Genomic DNA, 20000 nt, shown 5'->3' with positions numbered 1-20000 from the left:
CATGGTAACTATGTCATCTTAAGTTTTCTCCTATAGAATTTTCTCTCACTGGGTAATTCAGATCATGGGACCACAAAGGTTATTTACCTAGACACAAGATTTTGGAACAATAATTTTGTTAAAGGCAATAACCTTCAGTATATTCTAAACAATACTTTAAGATCTTCTACCCTATAGGTATTGTTTAAGAAAAAAAATCATTAACGAAAAGGTCCTATAATCTGTGGATTGTGTAGTTTAAATCCAAAGGGTTCAATCCCATAGTAATTTAAGGCAAAATAAAAACTTAACTCTCCTAGTAGAACATGAAGGGGTGGAGTAGAAAGATTCTAGTATTTTTTAAAATCTTATTTAAAAGTATTGAGATCAGGCACAAAGCAAACCATATCAGTTCTCTTGGGTTCTTGTACCATAAAATTTCATTACAAAGCATTTCGTTATACTGATTATCCAGTTACATTCCTGGTCACATTGTGTCCCCTTTATTCATAAAGATGTATAAGATACCTTACTCTCTATACAAGAGGCCACACTGCAAAGGTGTTACTACTACTGTAGTGGGTATTTCTAGTCCATTTTACTTATCCTGATTCAAAGATTTTTAACAGAAAAAATTAAATGGATGTACTTCAGAAACATGCTTTTTTTGTGTACAATATCCCACATGTGAAAGGTTTTATAAAATTGTCTTATTCAGTGTAACCACGAATGTCTTTATTTCAAAACTGCTTTAAAAAGTACACCAAATTACGTATTTGAACTAAAAATGTAAGGTGCCCAAAAAAAGCTACAAAACATCTCCAATATTTCTCAAGATAGAAACTGGAATCCTGAATGTATAACCTAGAACTAATTATAAAGAGTAGAGCAACATCAGAACTTCAGCACTATTTTGTTAGTAAAATATTTCCTTCCACTCCATCCTATGCTTGCAGAATGCCCAAAATTTGAGTTGCCAACCTCAACTTTCACTATCGTCACCAGAACCACTCTCACCCTAAAGACCATCCCTGCATGTGTATCTTCTCCTTTCAATATTACCATAACCCATAGTTCATTATCTATTTCAAATTCCCGGAAATGTTATAAACTTCCCTCCTCCTTCCTTTTTTTATTACACTGCTTCTTGACTGCTTAAATAGCATTAAAAAAAAAAATTAAAAGTTTACAGGCGATCCAGAAAGGATTTCCTAATGAACTGCAGACTGTAACACACCTCAAAGTAAGAAGTAAAATTTGTGACAGGTTTTCTTCCTTACTCGCTGTGCATTTTACCCGTAAGGTAACACCCCAAATCTAGCACCAATATTTTCAATCCTAATTCAGTATGTTTTACTTTTTGTCTTTGGTTCCTAATTACTGCTTTTCTTCCCTTCTAAAAATTCATTTATCTCTTTCAGTAAAAAGAACAGTAATAATATGTTGAACAACTCTGAAATAAATTTTGTCATGTAAAAAATTAATTACGCATTCCGAACCTGGTCACTGTAGTCCTCCGGGAATTGCCTCTGCACCTCAGGATCTGTAAATAATTGACAGATAATATTAATTGGCTTTGGATTAGTGAGCAAGCAGAGGATCACACATTAATATTTGATCAGAAGATGATAGCAGCCCTGGCAGGGGATCCAAGGGGGGCAGCTGAGGCTGCTATGTTGATGAGCACAAGGAAGGACTTGGCAAGGCACTCCCATTACCCTCCTCCAGAAATATAAAAAAGAAAAATTTTAAAGACCTGATGCTACTGTTAACTTTAGACTATTACCTAATGCAAAAATCTTGCCAGCTGCAAATTGCCTTCAATATATTTTTCCGGAGAAAATGAGTCTTAAACCTGCTTGACTTTTCTTCTCTAATCAGAAACCTCCTTTTCATAGTTGCAGATGTGTGCTTGATAAACCACCTTAAGCACCAGTTTCACACTGGGGAGAGAGCGGGAGTGAGTGAAGAATTCTTTCAAGGAACAAATGCAAAACTCACCGCTTTTACAAATAAAATAGATCCTTCCCCATATGCTTAAGAATTCTTTGAAAATGCAGATAAAAGTTTTCTTCAAAACAATCAATGCTTTGGGCTTGTCAGTGTAAACAAAATATATGAGAAATTATGTTCCATCTGATATATTTAGACTTGCTCAGAAACTATAAAAATACAAAGGTGAAAATACCTTTCATGACCATCTATTTAAAATGGAATTACTAAAGGGACCACTTTATTCTTCAATTATAATTGCAAGATAATCCAATGCCATCTTCTCTAAGTCAATACAGAAGTGAACTAATTAAAAGCTATTAGCACTTCACTTACTATTGATTACAAAAACATTCAACCTTTTCTAATAAGAAAAAGATTTGATTCCTCAGAGCCACATTAAGGGGAGTGATCAGAATAATATCTATTTGAGAAATCATATATCAATTCAAAAGGCTTATGGAAAAGCACAGTATGTGAGGGTTTCCCCTCTAACAGTGATCACAATATATACTATTCACTTTTCATAGCTATCTTTAAAAACCACACTAAAACACTAATTTACTTCTCTGTACAAGTGAATCCATGTAAAAGTTAAAACTCTCCAAATCACAATACAGAAATGCAGTTCATTGTTCTTTCGTGAAGAATCAAGAAGAGAAAACACTAAGGGCCTGTTCACATACTACATTTAAATCCTAGAAATACCAGTTTTCAAGTCATTGAAGCCCATGGATGTTACTCATTAAAACCCAAGGCTAGCCAGCAAAAGCAGGGATATTCAAAAGGTCACACCAAAAGTAGCACTTCCCAAAATGGGTGGTGCAAAAACGGAGAAACTATCTGCAAACCAGTTTAGCTCTAGAGGCGTCTTCTGGTTGGCTTAAAAACTGGGGATCAATTTCCTTACCCTCATCTTCAGCTACTGGGAAGGGACCAATGATGTGTCTAAGACTGTGACTAGTAGAATTCTGGAGTAATGTCCCGCAGTACCAACTCAGGGCTGCCTAGTGGGCCAAAGGAAGAAGCTGCTGCCTGTATTTAGCCTGAGGGCTAAAACCACACAAGGACTCAGGGCTGGTGAGACCGAGGCCAGAGGGTGCCAACAGTGTGGTAGGAAAAGTACTAGGCCTACAGAAAAGAATTTGCCAGCAGGATACAAAGGAGGGCAGCCTGTTGCCCAACAAACCTCTAAAGTATGCAATGGGGTTGGGAGGGTGAAGGGAGAGTGAAGGAAGGGGAATAAGGAAGCTGGGAAAAGAGGGCAATGGCTATAATTCCTAAAACATATATAAGTAACTTAAAATTTGGCCCAGAGACCAAAAAAAGGCAACTCTAAGCCACTGAGAAACATAAAAAAACAGAGGTTGGGAAAGCCACAAAATCACCTAAGCCTTATTTAACTTTTTCTTCCAATTGACACGTGGTTAAATGCTTATTCTTCAACTAGAAAACTTCATACAGAAATAACTCACATATAAATCTTTAATATCATGCTCTCTTTCTTGCAGTAGTTTGTGTTTCTTGGGAAGCATCACACTGGTGAAAATAAAACCAAAGACTATTTTTCTATTGCCATTTTGTGAAGGGATAAGGGTCTGAAACCAAAATGTGTAGTATGTTCTTCAATTTAAATAAATAAGTTTCTTATATATAGGTGAGAGAAGGTTCTTAAATCTATTTAGTTTATTACATTAAGAAATCATATTATAAGAAAATATATTTTAAAAATATATTTCATTCATACACACAACACAATAAAATTGAAAAAGAGAAGGAAAATGGATGGAAAAAAAAAATCAACCTATCTTAACACACTGAAGGTAAAGATGACCATAGAATTCCAAGATGGAGGCCATTCAAAACCGTATCATCTTAAACACTGCCTGTATGGTAGGCAACTTAAACACCATCAGTTAAATCCTTCAACTGTCCGTAGGCTATCCTTAAAATGAGATTCCCAGATTTTAACAGAATAATGTTCCAAGATAATACATGCATTATGATTTACTATGCTTCAAGCATAAAACTTTTAATTGCTTTTCGTTAAGGCCCCTGATGTTTACAAAAAATAAACTTCATGGGTCCTTAACATTCTTTAAAGCAATATGGTACTTAAAAAAAAAAAAAAGAAAAAGAAAAAAGCAACGCTTTTCAAAACCAAAGTCCAACCTATAAAGTTCCACTCAATTAGCTCAAAGATCCAGTCTGATAGTCAAAAACTATGAAAGCCATTTTATAAAAATTAACACAAAAACTGCAAATAATTTCTTTGAATTTTCTTAAACTGTCTATTTTATACAGGAGGTTGAAATCCTTTTTTTTCACATTGAGTCAATCACCATGCCATAATGTCACCAAAATATCGACATTGGAAACATCTGAGTTAAAAAGGTCCAAATACAATCTGCTTTTCTCAAGCAACACAACACCCGCCTTACTAACAGTTTCAGCATGGCACATGTACAAAATCTAGCACCCTGCAGTTAAGCAAACCGCCTTTAAATTTTCTGTCTGGCAGCAATCCACTTGCGTGTCTGTATGTTTTTACAAGTACTCTATGTATTTCATTGCGTCAGCTGCATTTCTTTGAGTTTTAAATGGTCTGGGAACATTTTATGAAATGTTCTATATCTTTATATGGAAAATAACATACACTGGAAAACTGTGCATCGGTCTAATATTTATATATCTATTTCATTATCCACCATCCAGTGCTATAATTGCTAATGTTCCAAAACACCTTCTCGCATTCATAAGCTCACCACCAAATGCAGTGTCACCAAACAGCTAACTTTCAACACAAAAAAATCTGCAGATAAGAGTACTACCATGGAAAAAAGTAACATAACTTGCTTAGGCAATTGGCAGTCAGAATAGAGTTATCGGCATATGTCAAGCTTTTTCACTAAGAATTGTCCCTCTGACAGAAAATTAAGAGCATAATACAGTGGTACATAGCACACTCTTTTTTTCTCATCCTCCTCTTTCAGCAACTTTCTCCTGATTTAAGAAATAGAGCCTTACAAACTTAAAAATCAATTTCATCACCTCCCAGGAAAATATTTTAAAAAAAACAATTGTATTTCAAATATCTTGCCAACAGTATGTATAGTTCGAAAGAGTTCACACATCTCTTAACCAACCTAGGCCTAAAAGAGGCAGTTAGTTCTCAAACGAGGTTTCACATCATGTCAATGTGATGTCCCAGCACCATGGCTCTCTAAGAGGCTGTCTGCACAGAAACACGCGTGCACCACTTTCTCTGAAGACCACAAGAAGCATTTCTGTATTTAAAACAGACATTTCCCAGTACAGGACCCCCAACAACACATTCTCATCCAGGCACAGAACATGACCATATTTAAAAGGCTATGTCTCCACAGCAGGAAAAAATTGATTTCCAAAACAAACATGTCTTACTTTGTTTCTTTTTTTAAAGAAAGGCTAATTTTCTTCAATCTCAATAGTCTATGTTTTCTAGTCTTCTACTATACATATTTTTAAATCTTTAAGATATACCAGATTGCCACAGGATGTTTAATTAATAGAATAAGAGTGTGGGCAAGACTTAGTGGAAAGGTGCTATAAATTATTTTACTCAGGCTCCAAAAACCTTGAGTTCTGCCTTAGGCTTAAAGTTCCTAGAAAACGTGGTAGACAGATCTTTTACAACAGAAATGCAAAATAATTCATAAAAGTACTGTGGTTATGTATGAGGGCTCATTTGTACATCAGTAACTAGTATGTGTGTACACACACACACACACACACACACACACACACACACAGATCTTACCAAATTATTTTCCTGTTTCCCTGTCACACCAATGACTCCATTTGAGGAGTCAAAGTATGACATATTTTTAAACTGATTATTAAAAAATACACTGACTTCATTTTGCATGAAACGTGTAACAACTTCATGTGTACTAACCAAATGTCATTATCTTCTATATCTGGAGCTCTTTTAGGTAATTTAAGAGAAACTGCAAATGTAGCAGTTAACACGGGAATCTACACTGCTTTCACTTTTAAAATGCTAGGTATCAAGGCAGAAAACATTACATTTAATGCCTACTGAATTCATCCAATCATTATCTCTAGGATATTTCAGTCAATAAGAGATAAAATAATAAACAAATTTAAAGCTTACAATTACAAAATCAGCCCTTTAAAAAGCGGGACTTTAACATCAGCTACAAACGATAAAATCTCATTGTTCAATTTCATGGAGTTTAAGATACTATCTTCTTCTCCTCACAACCATAAATGTTAATCCAAGCTGTAATCAGATTTAATTTTCCAGATGAGAAGATGGGAATATGCTACAAATGGGATAATAGTCCACTACCCTGCTCTTTCACTAATGATGTTTTCAAATTTTGCACACTAAACATGTAGACTCCCAGAAAATAGTCTAACAAGTTGTACATTTTGAGGACAAACTCAGTCTTTCCCAAAACACACTCAGAAATAAGGTTTCTTTTAATCTTCAAGAAGAAAAGTTAATTTTTTTTGCATAATGCAGAATTAAAGTTTCTTGATAGTATGATTGCAAACTGGACTAAGCTAAATAAAAAGCTTCAATGATACTATCAAACCTATTAAAGCTACAAAAATTCAGCTTCATTTACTTTATATTGTAAAATACCTGAATCATTTAGCAATTTAACTAAACATAATTAGTCTAGTAAATTATTCCATTTATGATGGTTAAAATTTACTTATTAAAAATATATTTTTGAAAGGAATGTTTGAAATGTTTTATAGTTTAAAAAAAATTACCAACATGTTTTCCTTTGCCTTGACAACAAAACAAAAAGGTTTATGTTGTCTTTTCTTTTAAATTTTTTTTAAATAAAAGATTACTCCTTTCGAAAAAAATTACTGATTCTAAAATGCAGATTTGACCCTAAAATTTCAAAGGACTCTAATTCACAAATTGGGAGGAAAAATCATTTATATGGTTTCCATGTACAAATAAAATTTGTTACTTTAAAAAAAATAATCTCTTCCAGGTATTAACTTTTTGTTCTCAAACAGTCTTCTGACTGTAAGACAGAAAAACTTTGAGTCATCACAATTTTTAACCATGAATCTATTCTAGTGTTTTCCCTCAACACTGGCATGTAAAATATAATCAAATATAATATCAAGCAGCCAGTCTGGTAACATAGGAACAGCTGACCATCAACACCTGTAACAAAACAAATAGCATTATTCAAGGAAGGACAGCAAAACCCACCTCAGGATGGCAAGCCATGGAGCCAGGCATATGCCACATTCCTCCTCAGACTAACATACTCTGTCTTTCAGACATATCCTCCTCCGATGTGACTATTTATGCATAAACAGCAGACACTGACCTATTGTTTTCAGTTGTTGAAGTTATGAATGTAGTACAGTTACCAATTAAGTGAATCAACAAGTCCTAAATACATCAGCTGTTCTACAAATAATGAGTCCATTGACATTACACAGTGAAATCTAGGGAGTCTCATCTTTCTTACTAGAGAATGCTGATAGATTTTAACCAGCAAATGCCACTACTTACCAATAATTTGAAATCTTTTTCATAACTAACTTCATCTACAAAAGGAATAGCAGTCTGATCCTGAAGCAAACTTATGCCACATAAATTCCAAAAATCAAACATAAGTGAAATTACAATGGCAGCTTTAAAATGGAAAAGCAAGGGTAGGGCGAGCTGGAGGGGAAAAAAAGGTCAGAAGAATATGCTTAATTTACACTTACCTTTTTCCCCAGTGAATATCTTAGTTTTCAACTTTAATTATTATTTAACTATTTGGGTTTTTTTTTAATTAGTTCAAAGTTTGGAACTAATTTCTAAAATCTATCAAATTGATAGATAACAAATATAGATGAAGTTTTTTTAATGATTATAATCTCAGGCTTCTATGTAATTTTTCTATGAGTTAGGTTCATTTATCCCACCTTTTTGAATGAGTAACCTTAAGTGTCACATTTTTATGCCAATGTGAATAATTAATTTAGACTTAGCCTAAATGACAGCTGTGCCCTTTATGTACTACAAACGTGACATCACTGCATATGGCTTTCACAAATAGATATATCACATCTGTCAAATTTGGTGAAAAGAGATAATTATTTACTCAAATATAAAAACTAGTGATGGAATACTCACTATTTGCCAGGCACTGTGATAGACATTTTACATAAAATTTCTGATTTTACCTTCATGACAAAGCTATGCTATTGGGACTATCAATTTTATCATAGTTAAAGAAAGCAATAGGTTATCACTTGTCCAAAGTTAGAAAATTAGCATTCATTCATGGTACAAATGCTCTGATGGGGCTGGCCCCATTGATGAATAAGCCACAGTCCCCACCCTCCAGAAGTTCACAGTATAACTAACCCTAATGGAGAACACAGAGAATTAAATAAGCAGTTACCATGGGGGCTTGGTAAGTGCTATGCTAGGGATTAGCACAGGGGCATCTGGCTTTGTCCTAAGGGGGACAGAAAAAGCTTCCAAGGAAGAAGTGACAGAGCCAGGGGTAGAGTCCAGGACTAGATCAAGGCTCATCTCATGACACAACATGCCCCCTTCTGAACAGGATACAGTGAATAGGTATTTCGTGATGCCAAGTCTCATGTTTTAGTTTTGTCTCCTACAAAATGTCTTGCCTGTTATCAACACCCAACAAATATTTTGGGCATAATAGAACAAAATAAACCCATTAAATACCCTGTGTCTCTCCAAGTAGATGAAAGGCCAATTTTAAAACATACAATTGAAAACGAGCCTTTGAATGCTATAAGCTTCCTAAAGATCACATTGGCATGTAGTAAGCACACAATAAATATTAGTTGTTGTTATATTATTAACCCCAATGGAGAAATAAGCAAGCACTATAAATTAGATGGCTACAGATGTATAGGTGTGCCTCAAATTGGAAATACATGTGTTCCTGAAATAAACTTTTATAAACCCAATTAAAACTTTCCCATTGCCTTCTATTGCTTACTTAGAAATGTTATAACTTTATCAGAAACCAATTTTCTCTACATTGTCAGTGGTTCCAAAATCCTTAAGCTACAGTTTATTTGCCTCCTGGCATCTGTTTTGCTAATGATCTGTAAACATCAAATACACTAGGGACTCTCCCAGATTTTACAGAAACCCTGAGGTAAATCCATATAAATTGAAGGACCTTTCTGCTAATTCCTTTGCCTTCTAAGTTTGCATATGAGATTTCAGAAATAAAGACCCACTAAACATTTTCTGTAGTAACAATTATAATACTACTAGCCACCACTTATTCAATGCCTGGGTATGCCAGTCATTGTCATAAGTGGCTTAATTTATTATCTTATTTAATCCTAACAACCCTGCTAGGTAAGTAGATGTATCCCTACTTTATAAATAAGAAAAGTGAGGTTCCCTATAAACAAATTCACAGAGTTAAGTAACAAAGCTGGGATTTCAGCCTGGATCTATTAGACTCCAAAGAAACCAACACCAGCTTTCCCTTTTGGCTTTATTTATTTACTTCCTCCTGTTGATCTGTCTTCTAGTCATTATTGTGACTCAACAATAAGAATACATCTGGACAAATAACTAAAACATGTTGTCGTAAAACAGGCCTTAGCAGATTATGAATGAGAGCTTTCCAATTTCTTTATTTATATTCCTTTGCCAAGTTCAGGATATAAATAAAATGGCTCCAAAGTAACTAGCACTCAGTTCAACTAGTAAATACAATATTTAACAAATTCATATTAAAAACAGAATAATTTTGAAGGCTAGAGATTACCCTTGCATCATCTATGAAAAAAATCATTTACGAAACAGTGAATAAAAACGGAGTAAATGTTTTCCTACTTACAAAAATGTGTTTCCAAGTACCTCTAAACCATACTGAGAACCCCAATGCTAAGAGCAAACTAGCGCATACAGGACAGATAAAGCTGGCACCTCTGCAGGGAAAACACACTAAGCCTGTCAACCAGAAGACTTCCTTTTACCAAAACTGTGCCTCTCCCCCACGGGGAATAAGCCACTGTGCCTAGCCCTTACATGTACCATTGGAGAAACAGTGCCTAATCTATACCACTTTTTTAAATTGTGATGAAATATACATAAAATTTACTATTTTGACCCTCTAAGTGTATAGTGCTGCAGCATTAAGTGTATTGACGTGGTTGTTCCACAACTGCCTTCCATCTCCAGAAATTTTTCATCTTCCCCAGCTGAAACTCTGAACCCATTAAACATCAACTTTTCATTATCCCCTTCTCCCAGCCCCTAGCATCCACCATTCTACTTTCTGTTTTTATTACATTGACGACTGTAGGTACCTTATATAAGTGGAATCATACAATATTAGTCCTTTCATGACTAGCTCCTTTCAATTAGCATAATGTCTTGAAGGTTATTCATGATGTAGCATGCATCAGAATTTCCTTTTTACAGATGAATAATATACCATAATATACCACATCATTTATCCATTATTCCATCAATGGACTCTTGGGTTACTTCCACATTTTGGCTATTTTGAATAAAGCTGTTATGAACTTGGGTACACAAATATCTGTCCAAGCCTCTGCTTTTATTTCTTTTGGGTATATATCCACAAGTCAAACTGTTGGATCATCTGGTAATTCTATGTTTATTTTTTTTTTTGAGGACCTATACCACTTTTAATGTTTCAAGACTTTTATGTTACAAAGCTATTATAACAGCCTAGAATCCTTAGCCTAGCCACTAAAGATTAACCCATCCAGTTTCATCTCTCTCTCTTAAACATGAATCCCTAAACCCAGCCAGCCTAATCAATTCAGTTTCCCACAAAACTTGACACGCTCAGCTCATCTTCTCCTCTTCCCACTAACTAAATCAGACCCTTTCAAAAGATGTATTTAGGCATCACAATTTATAAATGTGGCCAATTGTATATTCTTATCTGAATTAACAGTCAGTCACAACCACACTGGCACTTTTAAAAAATTTTAAAGGACAACTGTGTCCTCCATCAAAAGTGTGATGAATTTTAAATGAGTTTGCCAAAGGAACAGCAAAACTGTCACACTCACATGCATTGCTCCCCAATTCATGAAACTCTTACTTGCTTTTGGCTCTCATAGCCAGCCAGCAGCAAAATTCTCATTCTCTTCTCTTCAAGTTCCTTTAACATTTCTTACTCCAACCAAAAGCTGGCTACCTCTGGGGTCCTCCAATGGTGAATGTTTCTTCTCCACCCCTCCTCCCACTGGCCCAGAGGTGGTATAAGTGGCTTCTGCTCCTTGTTGCCACTGCCAGACCTTTTTCCCTCCTTATTCTCCAAAACCCCAGAGTTTGACCTCAGGTTACCAGACTATACTCCCATCTTCTAATCCCAGGGTTACTCCTCGTCCCTTGAATTTGTGGCTCATAGTGCACTGTCACTCACTCTGACATTGCTCCCACCACAGTCCTGTCAATGTCTACTATTCACACAGAGATGATCCGTCCAAATCCCTGAACTCTTGATTCCTTGACCTCTTTCCCCCAACAATCTTGCCCTCTACCCAACCTCAGCTACTCACTCCCATGGTCATACCCTAAACTCTACGATGTTCAATAACTGAACCCCCCTCGGTAATCACAAATTGAAAGCATCTTGGTCTCCAAGCATGACCCACCTCTACTCTTTCTAGTTCATTCCCTATAGTATTCTACTTTCTTCTACCCCACAGGGATGTACACTCTGTCAATCTTTTCACTGCCCTTCATCTGCATCAGGTCTACACTATCCTCCTTACGCAGCTTAAATTCTATTACAGCTGCTTCTTCACACACATCCTCAACTCCCTTGGGCCTCTCTTTGTCACCCTCACTTGGCAAAACCCCAATCCTTGTTAAATCCAACTATCTACCTGCACCCCTGTAGCTGACTGTGGCTGGAGAAAAACACAACTATGTTGACAAATGTCACTTTAAATTCATGATTATTAACTGCAAGTGAGCTTTAATATGACTCAGTAATTATACCACATTTTCCTTCATTTATTCTCTCTCTCCTCAAACCTCCAACCTTCTCCATCCTCAATTGCTACTAATTACCTAATTTGCCACTTCACTGAGAGAAGAGAGCAATCAGAGGAGAATCCTACTACCTCTACCCACCCACCTCCTCTGCCCCATAGACTCTGCCTTCGTCCTATGACAGGTGCCCGTTTAAAAGACCCCTTGTCCACTTGTAAAGGAGGATCCCATTCCCCTTACCAACTCGGACACAGCTCCACCAATTCTCCCATTGTGTTGATTTTGCCTCTCTGTTGGATCTTTCCCATCAGCATACAAACACACTGTTATTTCTGCAAATTTTTTTAAAAGGTCAAGCCCACTGTAACATGATGTCATTTTTTAAAAAGGCAGGGGGAAAGGTTAAGCGCACTCCTCAACAGCCACCACCCCACTTCTCTCATTCTCTTTATAGCCAAATTCTTTGAAAGAGTGTCTATACTCAGTCATGAATTCGTCTCCTCCCACTCTCTTCGACTCATGGCAGTCAAGCTTGTCTCTGAAACTACTCTTGTGCCAACGGCCACACCAACGGCCTTCTTTTACTGATAACATCAATTATCAATCCTTAGTCTTGACCTATGAGCCCCATTTTATACCTATGATTGCTTCCACCTCTTGCATCACTTTCTTTCTTCATGTGGCTTCCAGAGCAGCCCATTCTCCTGCCTCCCTGCCTTCTCCTCAAGCTCTTGATGATCTCTTCCTATTGAAGGGCCCCAAAGTTTGGTATTTGGACTTCCTCGCATTTCTTTCTCAAAGCCTTCCTTTGCTGGTCTTTTTCAGTATCCTCACTTCAAATACAAATATGCACTGTCAACTTTAAACGTATTTATCCAGTTCAGATCTCTTCCAATTCCTCATTTATCTAGCTGTCTGCTCAACATCTCTGCTTGACATCTCAAATTTAACATGTCCAAAACTGAACTCCTGATCTTTCTCTCACATCTCAGATCCAATGTTTCAGCCAACCCTGTCAACTAAATCTTCAAAATACATTCAAACTCTGACCATTTCTCTCCATCTCCACCACTACCACCCTGGTCTAAGCCACCATCATTTCTACCCGGATTACTACAATAGCCTCCTAACAGGTTTCCCTGCTTCTGCCTCCAATTCCCTATAGTATGTTCTCAAAATAGCAGCCACAAGAATCCTGGAAAACTCAAGTCAGGGTCTCCTCTAAAATGTTCTCCCTTCACCAGTGACTCTCTGACCTCACTTCCTACTATATTTTCCTCTCCTAACTCTGTTGCAAACTCACTGGTCCACCTGCTGTTCCTCAAACATGCATGCCATGCTTCAACTTCATGGCCTGTGCCCTTGATGTTCACTCTGTCCAATAAATATCAAGGAATGAGGCATGTTGCTGTCAGCTGTTTATTCACAAGTTAGTTTCCCAATGTCGTCTTCTACAATAATCTTATTTAAAATTATAATTTCCTTATCCTCACCATTCCTTATTCCCTTTTCCGATGTTATTTTTCTCCTTAGAGCATTTTACCATCCAAAATATTATATACAAGGTGAGTTTCCTTTTTCCAAAATGCTTTGGACCAGAAGTGTTTCAGATTTTCGATTTTTTTCGATTTTGGAATATTTCATCTACATAATGAGGTATCTTGAGGGTGGGACCCAAGTCTAACCATAAAATTCATTTATGCTTCACATATACCTTACACACATAGCCTGAAGGTAATTTTATACAATATTTTCAATAATTTTGTGCAAAAAACAACATTTGTATACATTGAACCATCAGAAAGCAAAGGTGTCACTGTCTTAGCCATCACATGGACAATCTGTGGTTGTCTGGTATCACCATCATTCCTCACTCTGAATTCATAAGCTACTGATAAGCAATCATTTATACTTATTCACACATAAGTACCTAACAATAAAAAATATAAGATACCATTAATACAATGAAAAAATAATGTGTTCAGAGTAACTTGTAGCATCACACATTGGCACTCAGAAAGTTTTAGATTTTCGAGCACTTTGGATATCAGATTTTCATATTAGGGATGCTCAACCTGTACTTACTTATTTTCCCTACTAGAATGTATGCTTTACGAAGGCAGGGATTTTTGCCTGTTTTGTTCACTGTTATATCCCCAGCATCTGGAATAGGGCCTAGCACATATATACTGAATGAATGAAAACAGGAATAAAGGAAGAAAGTGAGCAAAAATTCAAATGTTCCTTTTGGTAAATAATTTCATAACATGTATCAAAAGCATTATGAATGTCCACACTCTACACACTAGTAATTCAACATCTCAAAATCTATCCCAAGGAAATCATGTGACATGTAAGGAATTTTTTAATGCTTACTTCAAGCACCATTTCAAAAATTAGAAGGGGAATATTAGTTAATAATAAGCAAGTAACATAGTATTTATTTACATCACCATTAAAATTAGGCCTGTAATAACACAAGGAAATACTAATATCATTGTATTATGAAGAATTAACTCAAAACAGAATACAAAGATTTATCACGCTGCAATACTAATTATTATTTTTTGAATGTTTTAAAACAAGACTAACAGTTAACCTACCTAAATATCTAGCCAAGAATCTTTGAGTTGTAGAATTATTGGTAATTTTTTGGCCTTATTTTCTGAATTATCTACATTTTTCAACAAGGTTCATAATTTTTTTTAAAAAATGAACTTTGTAAATAAAGAAAAATGCTCCTGGGAAATTAGATTTAAGTGACACACAACAGCTTATAGTATCCCATCTGCCTCTTCCAAGAATCCATCTCTGACGTCAGCCCACCCTGACTGGTCTCCTCCCTCAGCTTCTGCAATATTTACTATTTTGGCAGCATAAATTATTAAGCACCTGATTATGCACCTAATCATTTCTTATCTTAGACGGTTACTTCCTTAAGTATTTGTCTACCCAGTAAGTAAAATAAGCCACTCCCAAGACGAGAACCCATGCATGTCTCCTTACCACCTGTGCTCTCCCCATGAATAAAGGCACCACAGCATCCAAGCGGAGTGCCCAGCGCAGAGTAGGTCACCTTGCATACATGCTTGATGAATTTTTCCCGGGGTAGATTAATTTAAGGGTAGTTCTAGCCAAGTCTCCGCTAAAAGACTTTATAAAATGCCTATTCTGTGTCACACACTGTGACAGGTATAGACCACACCATGTCACTTAAGTTTCACAACTCTGACTCTACAAAGTAAATACTGTTATCCACAGACGACCAGGAAAGGTAAAATCACTGGCTCGTAATCACACCAATGGTAAATACAAAAGCCAACATTTAAACTCACAGATTTAACTCTAAACCTATATTCTAATTATTGTGCTTATATGGCAGAGGTTATCAAACTTTAGCATGCACCAAAATCACGTGATGGGCTTGATTTAGTTTGTCTCAGTAGGTCTGAGGTAGTGCTCGAGAATTTGAAGTTCCAACAAGTTCCCAGGTGATGTTGATTCTGCTGATTTGCAGACTACACTTTGAGAATTACTGTTATACAGACTTGATTAAAAAAAAAAAAACTATCAATAGGAATCCACACATCAAAGTTTCTTAGAAAAGGTTAGACATCAGCCAAGCATGGTGGCTCATGCCTATAATCCTAGTACTCTGGGAGGCTGAGGCCGGAGGATCCCTTGAAGTCAGGAGTTCAAGACCAGCCTGAGCAAGAGCAAGACCCAGTCTCTACTAAAGATAGAAAAAATTAACTGGGCGTGGTGATGCACACCTGTAGTTCCAGCTACTCAGGAGGCTGAGGCAGAAGGATCACTTGAGCCCAGGAGTGTGAGGTTGCTGTGAGTTAGGCTGATGCCATGGCACTCTAGCCCAGATGACAGAGAAAGACTCTGTCTCAAAAGAAAAAGAAAAAGAAAAGAAAAGGTGAGACATCTTTAATTCTGTCCTTCCAGGCTCAGCTCAGGTCTCGGAGAAAGTTCTCTAACCACCCCACCCCTAACCGCACCTCCACCAGCAGGTTAAGTGCCCCTCCTATGTGCTGATCCTAAACATTCTGTAGATTGGCTCACTTGACATCCATTAGAACAGCCTTCTGTGGGCCCTCTAATATCACAGGGGCTGGAAAGCTAAAAACTGTTTGCCAAAGGCTCCTACTACAAGGCTACTGGCTGTGATTTCGGTTCTGCCAATCAGATCCATCTGGTGAGACTTGGAAGCTCAGGAAGTGGGGAGCCACAAGGTAACATGAGAAACCCCTTTTTCTGATACAGAACTAGCAGGAATGGCACGATGGTTTCTACTATCTTCAACTGGACCTTGACAATGATATCTCTGACATTTAACTTTGACACATTTTATTTTTATTGTGCAGGTACATCCTCAGTCTTTCAAACACATGTTTTGGCTTGTGATTATCTTTCAAATTCTTTTTGAGAGTAATTTTTGTGAAACCATGGATAAGTCAAAAATCCATGTTATTTTTGAATATGATTCTGTTGTGGAACAAATGCTGTGCAGACAGCTCAAAATAGCAATGAAGTGTTTGGGAAGGATGCGGCTAATGAATGCACAGTACATCGATGGTTTGAGAAGTTCCATTTTGGTGATTTTAATCTTGAAAATGAGCGACATGGGCAACCTGAGACCAAGGTGGATAATGATGAGCTGAAAGCAGTAGTGGAAGCAAATCCATCTCAATTAACATGTGAATCAACAGGAAGGTTTGATGTTACTATTCCAATATTGGACAATTTGAAACAAATTGGTAAGGTAAAGAAGCTGGATAGATGGGTACCACATGAATTAAACAAGCATCAGAAGTCCAGAAGCTTTCCTTTCTTTGCTGTCATGACATAAAGGTAAGTTACATATGATAAAAAATGGGTTCCTTTTGACAGTCATAGGCATTCGGCACAATGGTTGGATAAAGATGAAGGGCCAAAACACAGCCCAAAACTGAATATTCATCAAAAAGCTAATGCTATCTATCTGGTGGTCCAGCGCTGGTATTATCCACTACAGCTTCATGAAACCTGGTCCGTCAATGACAGCAGATGTCGATCGCAATCAATTGGACGAAATGATGAGGATGCTTGCCATTAAGCAGCTGAGATTGGTCAACAGGGACAGGCCAATCCTCTTGCAAAACAACATTTGACAATATGTCACCCAAACAACACTGCTCTAACTATAGAGGCTGGATTTGGAAACTGTCATCCACTGTATTCACCAGACCTTGCACCAACTGATTACCACTTCTTCCAGGCTTTGGACCACTTCTTGCAAGGAAAAATATTCAATTCTCAACAAGCTGTGGAAAACGTCACTCGCTCTCCAGGCTTCTTCACTGCTGGCATAAGCAAGCTACCGTTAAGATGACAAAACTGTGTTGATAGTTTAGGTGCACGCTTTAATTGTACTGTTTCTTAAGATATAATAATTACACTTTTGCTTTGAAATCAGACATTTCATATTTACTGACCCAATATGCTTTTCATGTTATAAGACAACTCTTTCCTGGGTGGAATTCATCAAGCTGCCCCTTGCCTCTGGACACTGCAGCCATGCTGACAAGGGGAGCCAGGTGGTGAGTCAGGGCTCAGGAAGCAAAGCACATAGAAAATGTGGGGTGTTGGGGGAGGCAGGTTAAGACAGTAGCAGAAGGCAGGTACACAAATAGATTTTTAAAAAAGAAGAAAGAAAAACCATCCAAACCCCATGATGCCTAAAGTTAACTCCTGTCAAAATTCCAGCAACTATTCTTCCAGCTCTTCTCCAAGACTGAATAGATCAGGATTCTCAGAGAATCAGTTGATGCCCAGGGTGCACTGAGATAAAGGGGTGGCAGCAAAAGCAGCCTTCTTATTGCTCCTCTCAGACGCACTAGCAATCCCTCACATAAGTATCTCCGAATAAACACACAACTCATCCCTGAGAATAGGCATGGGGCTTTGTCAGGGTTGGTGCTTCCTAGCTGCTATCCAGGAGTAGGAAAAGGGTAACTGAATTCACAGGATGCAGCAAACAGATTCTGGAGTGCTCTCCCAAGGCACTGATGAGATTCTTCTCCCTAGACATTCTACAGGACAACCTACCTGCACTGTACCCTACTGCATCACCACAGCCCTATATTATGACTACACTGTCCAGGTTGCATTCTTCCTCCAGTTTCCCTCCCCGTGGAAGAAAACCCTTATATTGCTGCCACTGCAGCTCTACATACATGACCAAATCTAGCCATACTACCCTCAGAGCTCCCTGGCACCTACAGGATTGGAAAGCAGTGACTGAGAAGAGAAAACTGAAAACTCCTAAGGCTGACGCAGCTGGTAGGAAACCATCTGATGCCTCCAGACTATGCCCTGAGGAGTTTGTGTCGGGTGGTGACATTACTGGCTCTTCTGCTAATTAGGCTGTGAGACCTTGTGAGGTTATTTAACTTTTCTGTGCTTAGTTTCCTCATCTGTAAAATGGGGATTAAGATCACATCTATCGGGCTGCTATAAAGTAATAAATGAAAAGAAGTTGAACCATGGCCTGGCAGGCATATGATAAGTTGTATATTTCAGGCATTACTATCATCTTTCATATTATTTTCCATAGTAGTGTGGCAAGTGAGAAGGAGAATCAACATAGAATCAGTCCTGAATTAGAATCTTGACTGTACTACTTATCAGCTGGTGATCCTGGACAAATTAGTTTTTCTGAGTTCCCAGTTGTCCTCATCTGTAAATTGGGCATAATAATGTCCGCTTCACAGAATGTTCAGAATTAAGTAAAATAAAGAATGTATAAAGCACTTTGAACAGTGACCAACACCTAGTAGATGCTTAAAACAATGCTTTTTTTCTCCTGTAACAGTTAATTTTAGGTGTCAACTTGACTGGGTTAAGGGATGCCCAGATAACTGGTAAAGCATTATTTCTGAGTATGTCTGTGAGGGTGTTTCCAGAAGAGACTGACTGAATCAGTGGACCCAGTAAAGAAGATCCATCCTCACCAACATGGGTAGGCACCATCCAATCTGTTAAGGGCCCAGGTAGAACAAAAAGGCAGAGAAAAGGCAAACTGGCTCTCTCTCTCCTGGAGCCAGGACATCCATCTTCTTCTCCTGCCCTTGGACATCAGAGCTCCAGGTTCTTGGGCCTTTGGATTTAACACCAGCAGCCCCACCCACAGGTTCTTAGGCTTTTGGCCTTGGACTGAATTACATACACCACAACTCTCCTGGTTCTCAGGCCTTGGTTATCAGACTGAACGATACCACTGGCTTCCCTGGTTCTCCAATTCGCAGACAGCGTAACATGAGAATTCTTGGCCTCCATAACCACGTGAGCCAATTCCCATCATAAATCCCCTCCTATGTAGCTATGTGTACATGTACGTGTGTATGTGTGTATCTCCTATTGGTTCTGTTTTGCTGGAGAACCCTAATATACCTCCCAAGGCCAGCTATATGTAGAAGGTATCTAAAAACAATAAACAGCTTCTGAAGGAACCAACTGTTCAGTTTCTCTCTGACTGTGACTCTCTGCTTACTCCTAACTGGGGTCTACCAAAGCTCTGCTTCTGAGCTGTACTTAGAATGCTGACCCTTCCCAGTGAGTCCTACTGTATCGTTGCTCCCCTCCCTTTCCCAGTGAGGTATATGATCTTTTACATTTGTCCTGTTAACCCAGTTAGGCTAGACTGGAGCCCTTACTAATTCATGCTGGCTTCCTAGCCTCCGTTGCTCACCACTGGTGCTAAGAAGGTGCATCTTGAGGACCAGAAGTGTGAAATTGTTAAACTATCCCGACGTTTCCCTTCCAAAGTGAAGAAAAGGGTCCAGTGAATAGTGGGTCCTTAACTGCAAGATTATTTATTGCACACCCACTACTAGTCGTGTATTAGGCACTCAGAGGGCATCAAGAGACATTATCTGTGGTCTCTCCCTAGTAAGACACAATAAATACTCTCCTAGAATTGCCCAAGTAAAACAGAAATTAGGATCGTTTTGAAAGGAAGGAT

At 37.7% G+C, this 20000-nt stretch overlaps 1 protein-coding gene across 1 annotated transcript in view; it reads right to left on the bottom strand.

The window, feature by feature from the left end:
* The window catches only part of DENND1A (DENN/MADD domain containing 1A), a 567888-nt gene that overhangs the window by 392866 nt on the left and 155022 nt on the right, over positions 1 to 20000 (bottom strand). The window contains exon 3 of the mRNA XM_012664446.1: positions 1479 to 1522. Within this exon, the coding sequence (XP_012519900.1) occupies positions 1479 to 1522 (44 nt within the window). The remainder of the gene's footprint in view (positions 1 to 1478; positions 1523 to 20000) is intronic.

This window comes from Propithecus coquereli, unplaced genomic scaffold (assembly GCF_000956105.1).
Source record: "Propithecus coquereli isolate 6110/MARCELLA unplaced genomic scaffold, Pcoq_1.0 Scaffold89, whole genome shotgun sequence".
Taxonomy (NCBI): Eukaryota; Metazoa; Chordata; class Mammalia; order Primates; family Indriidae; genus Propithecus; species Propithecus coquereli.
Note: the sequence above shows the minus strand (reverse complement) of the source record. Positions and strands in the feature narration are given on the sequence as shown.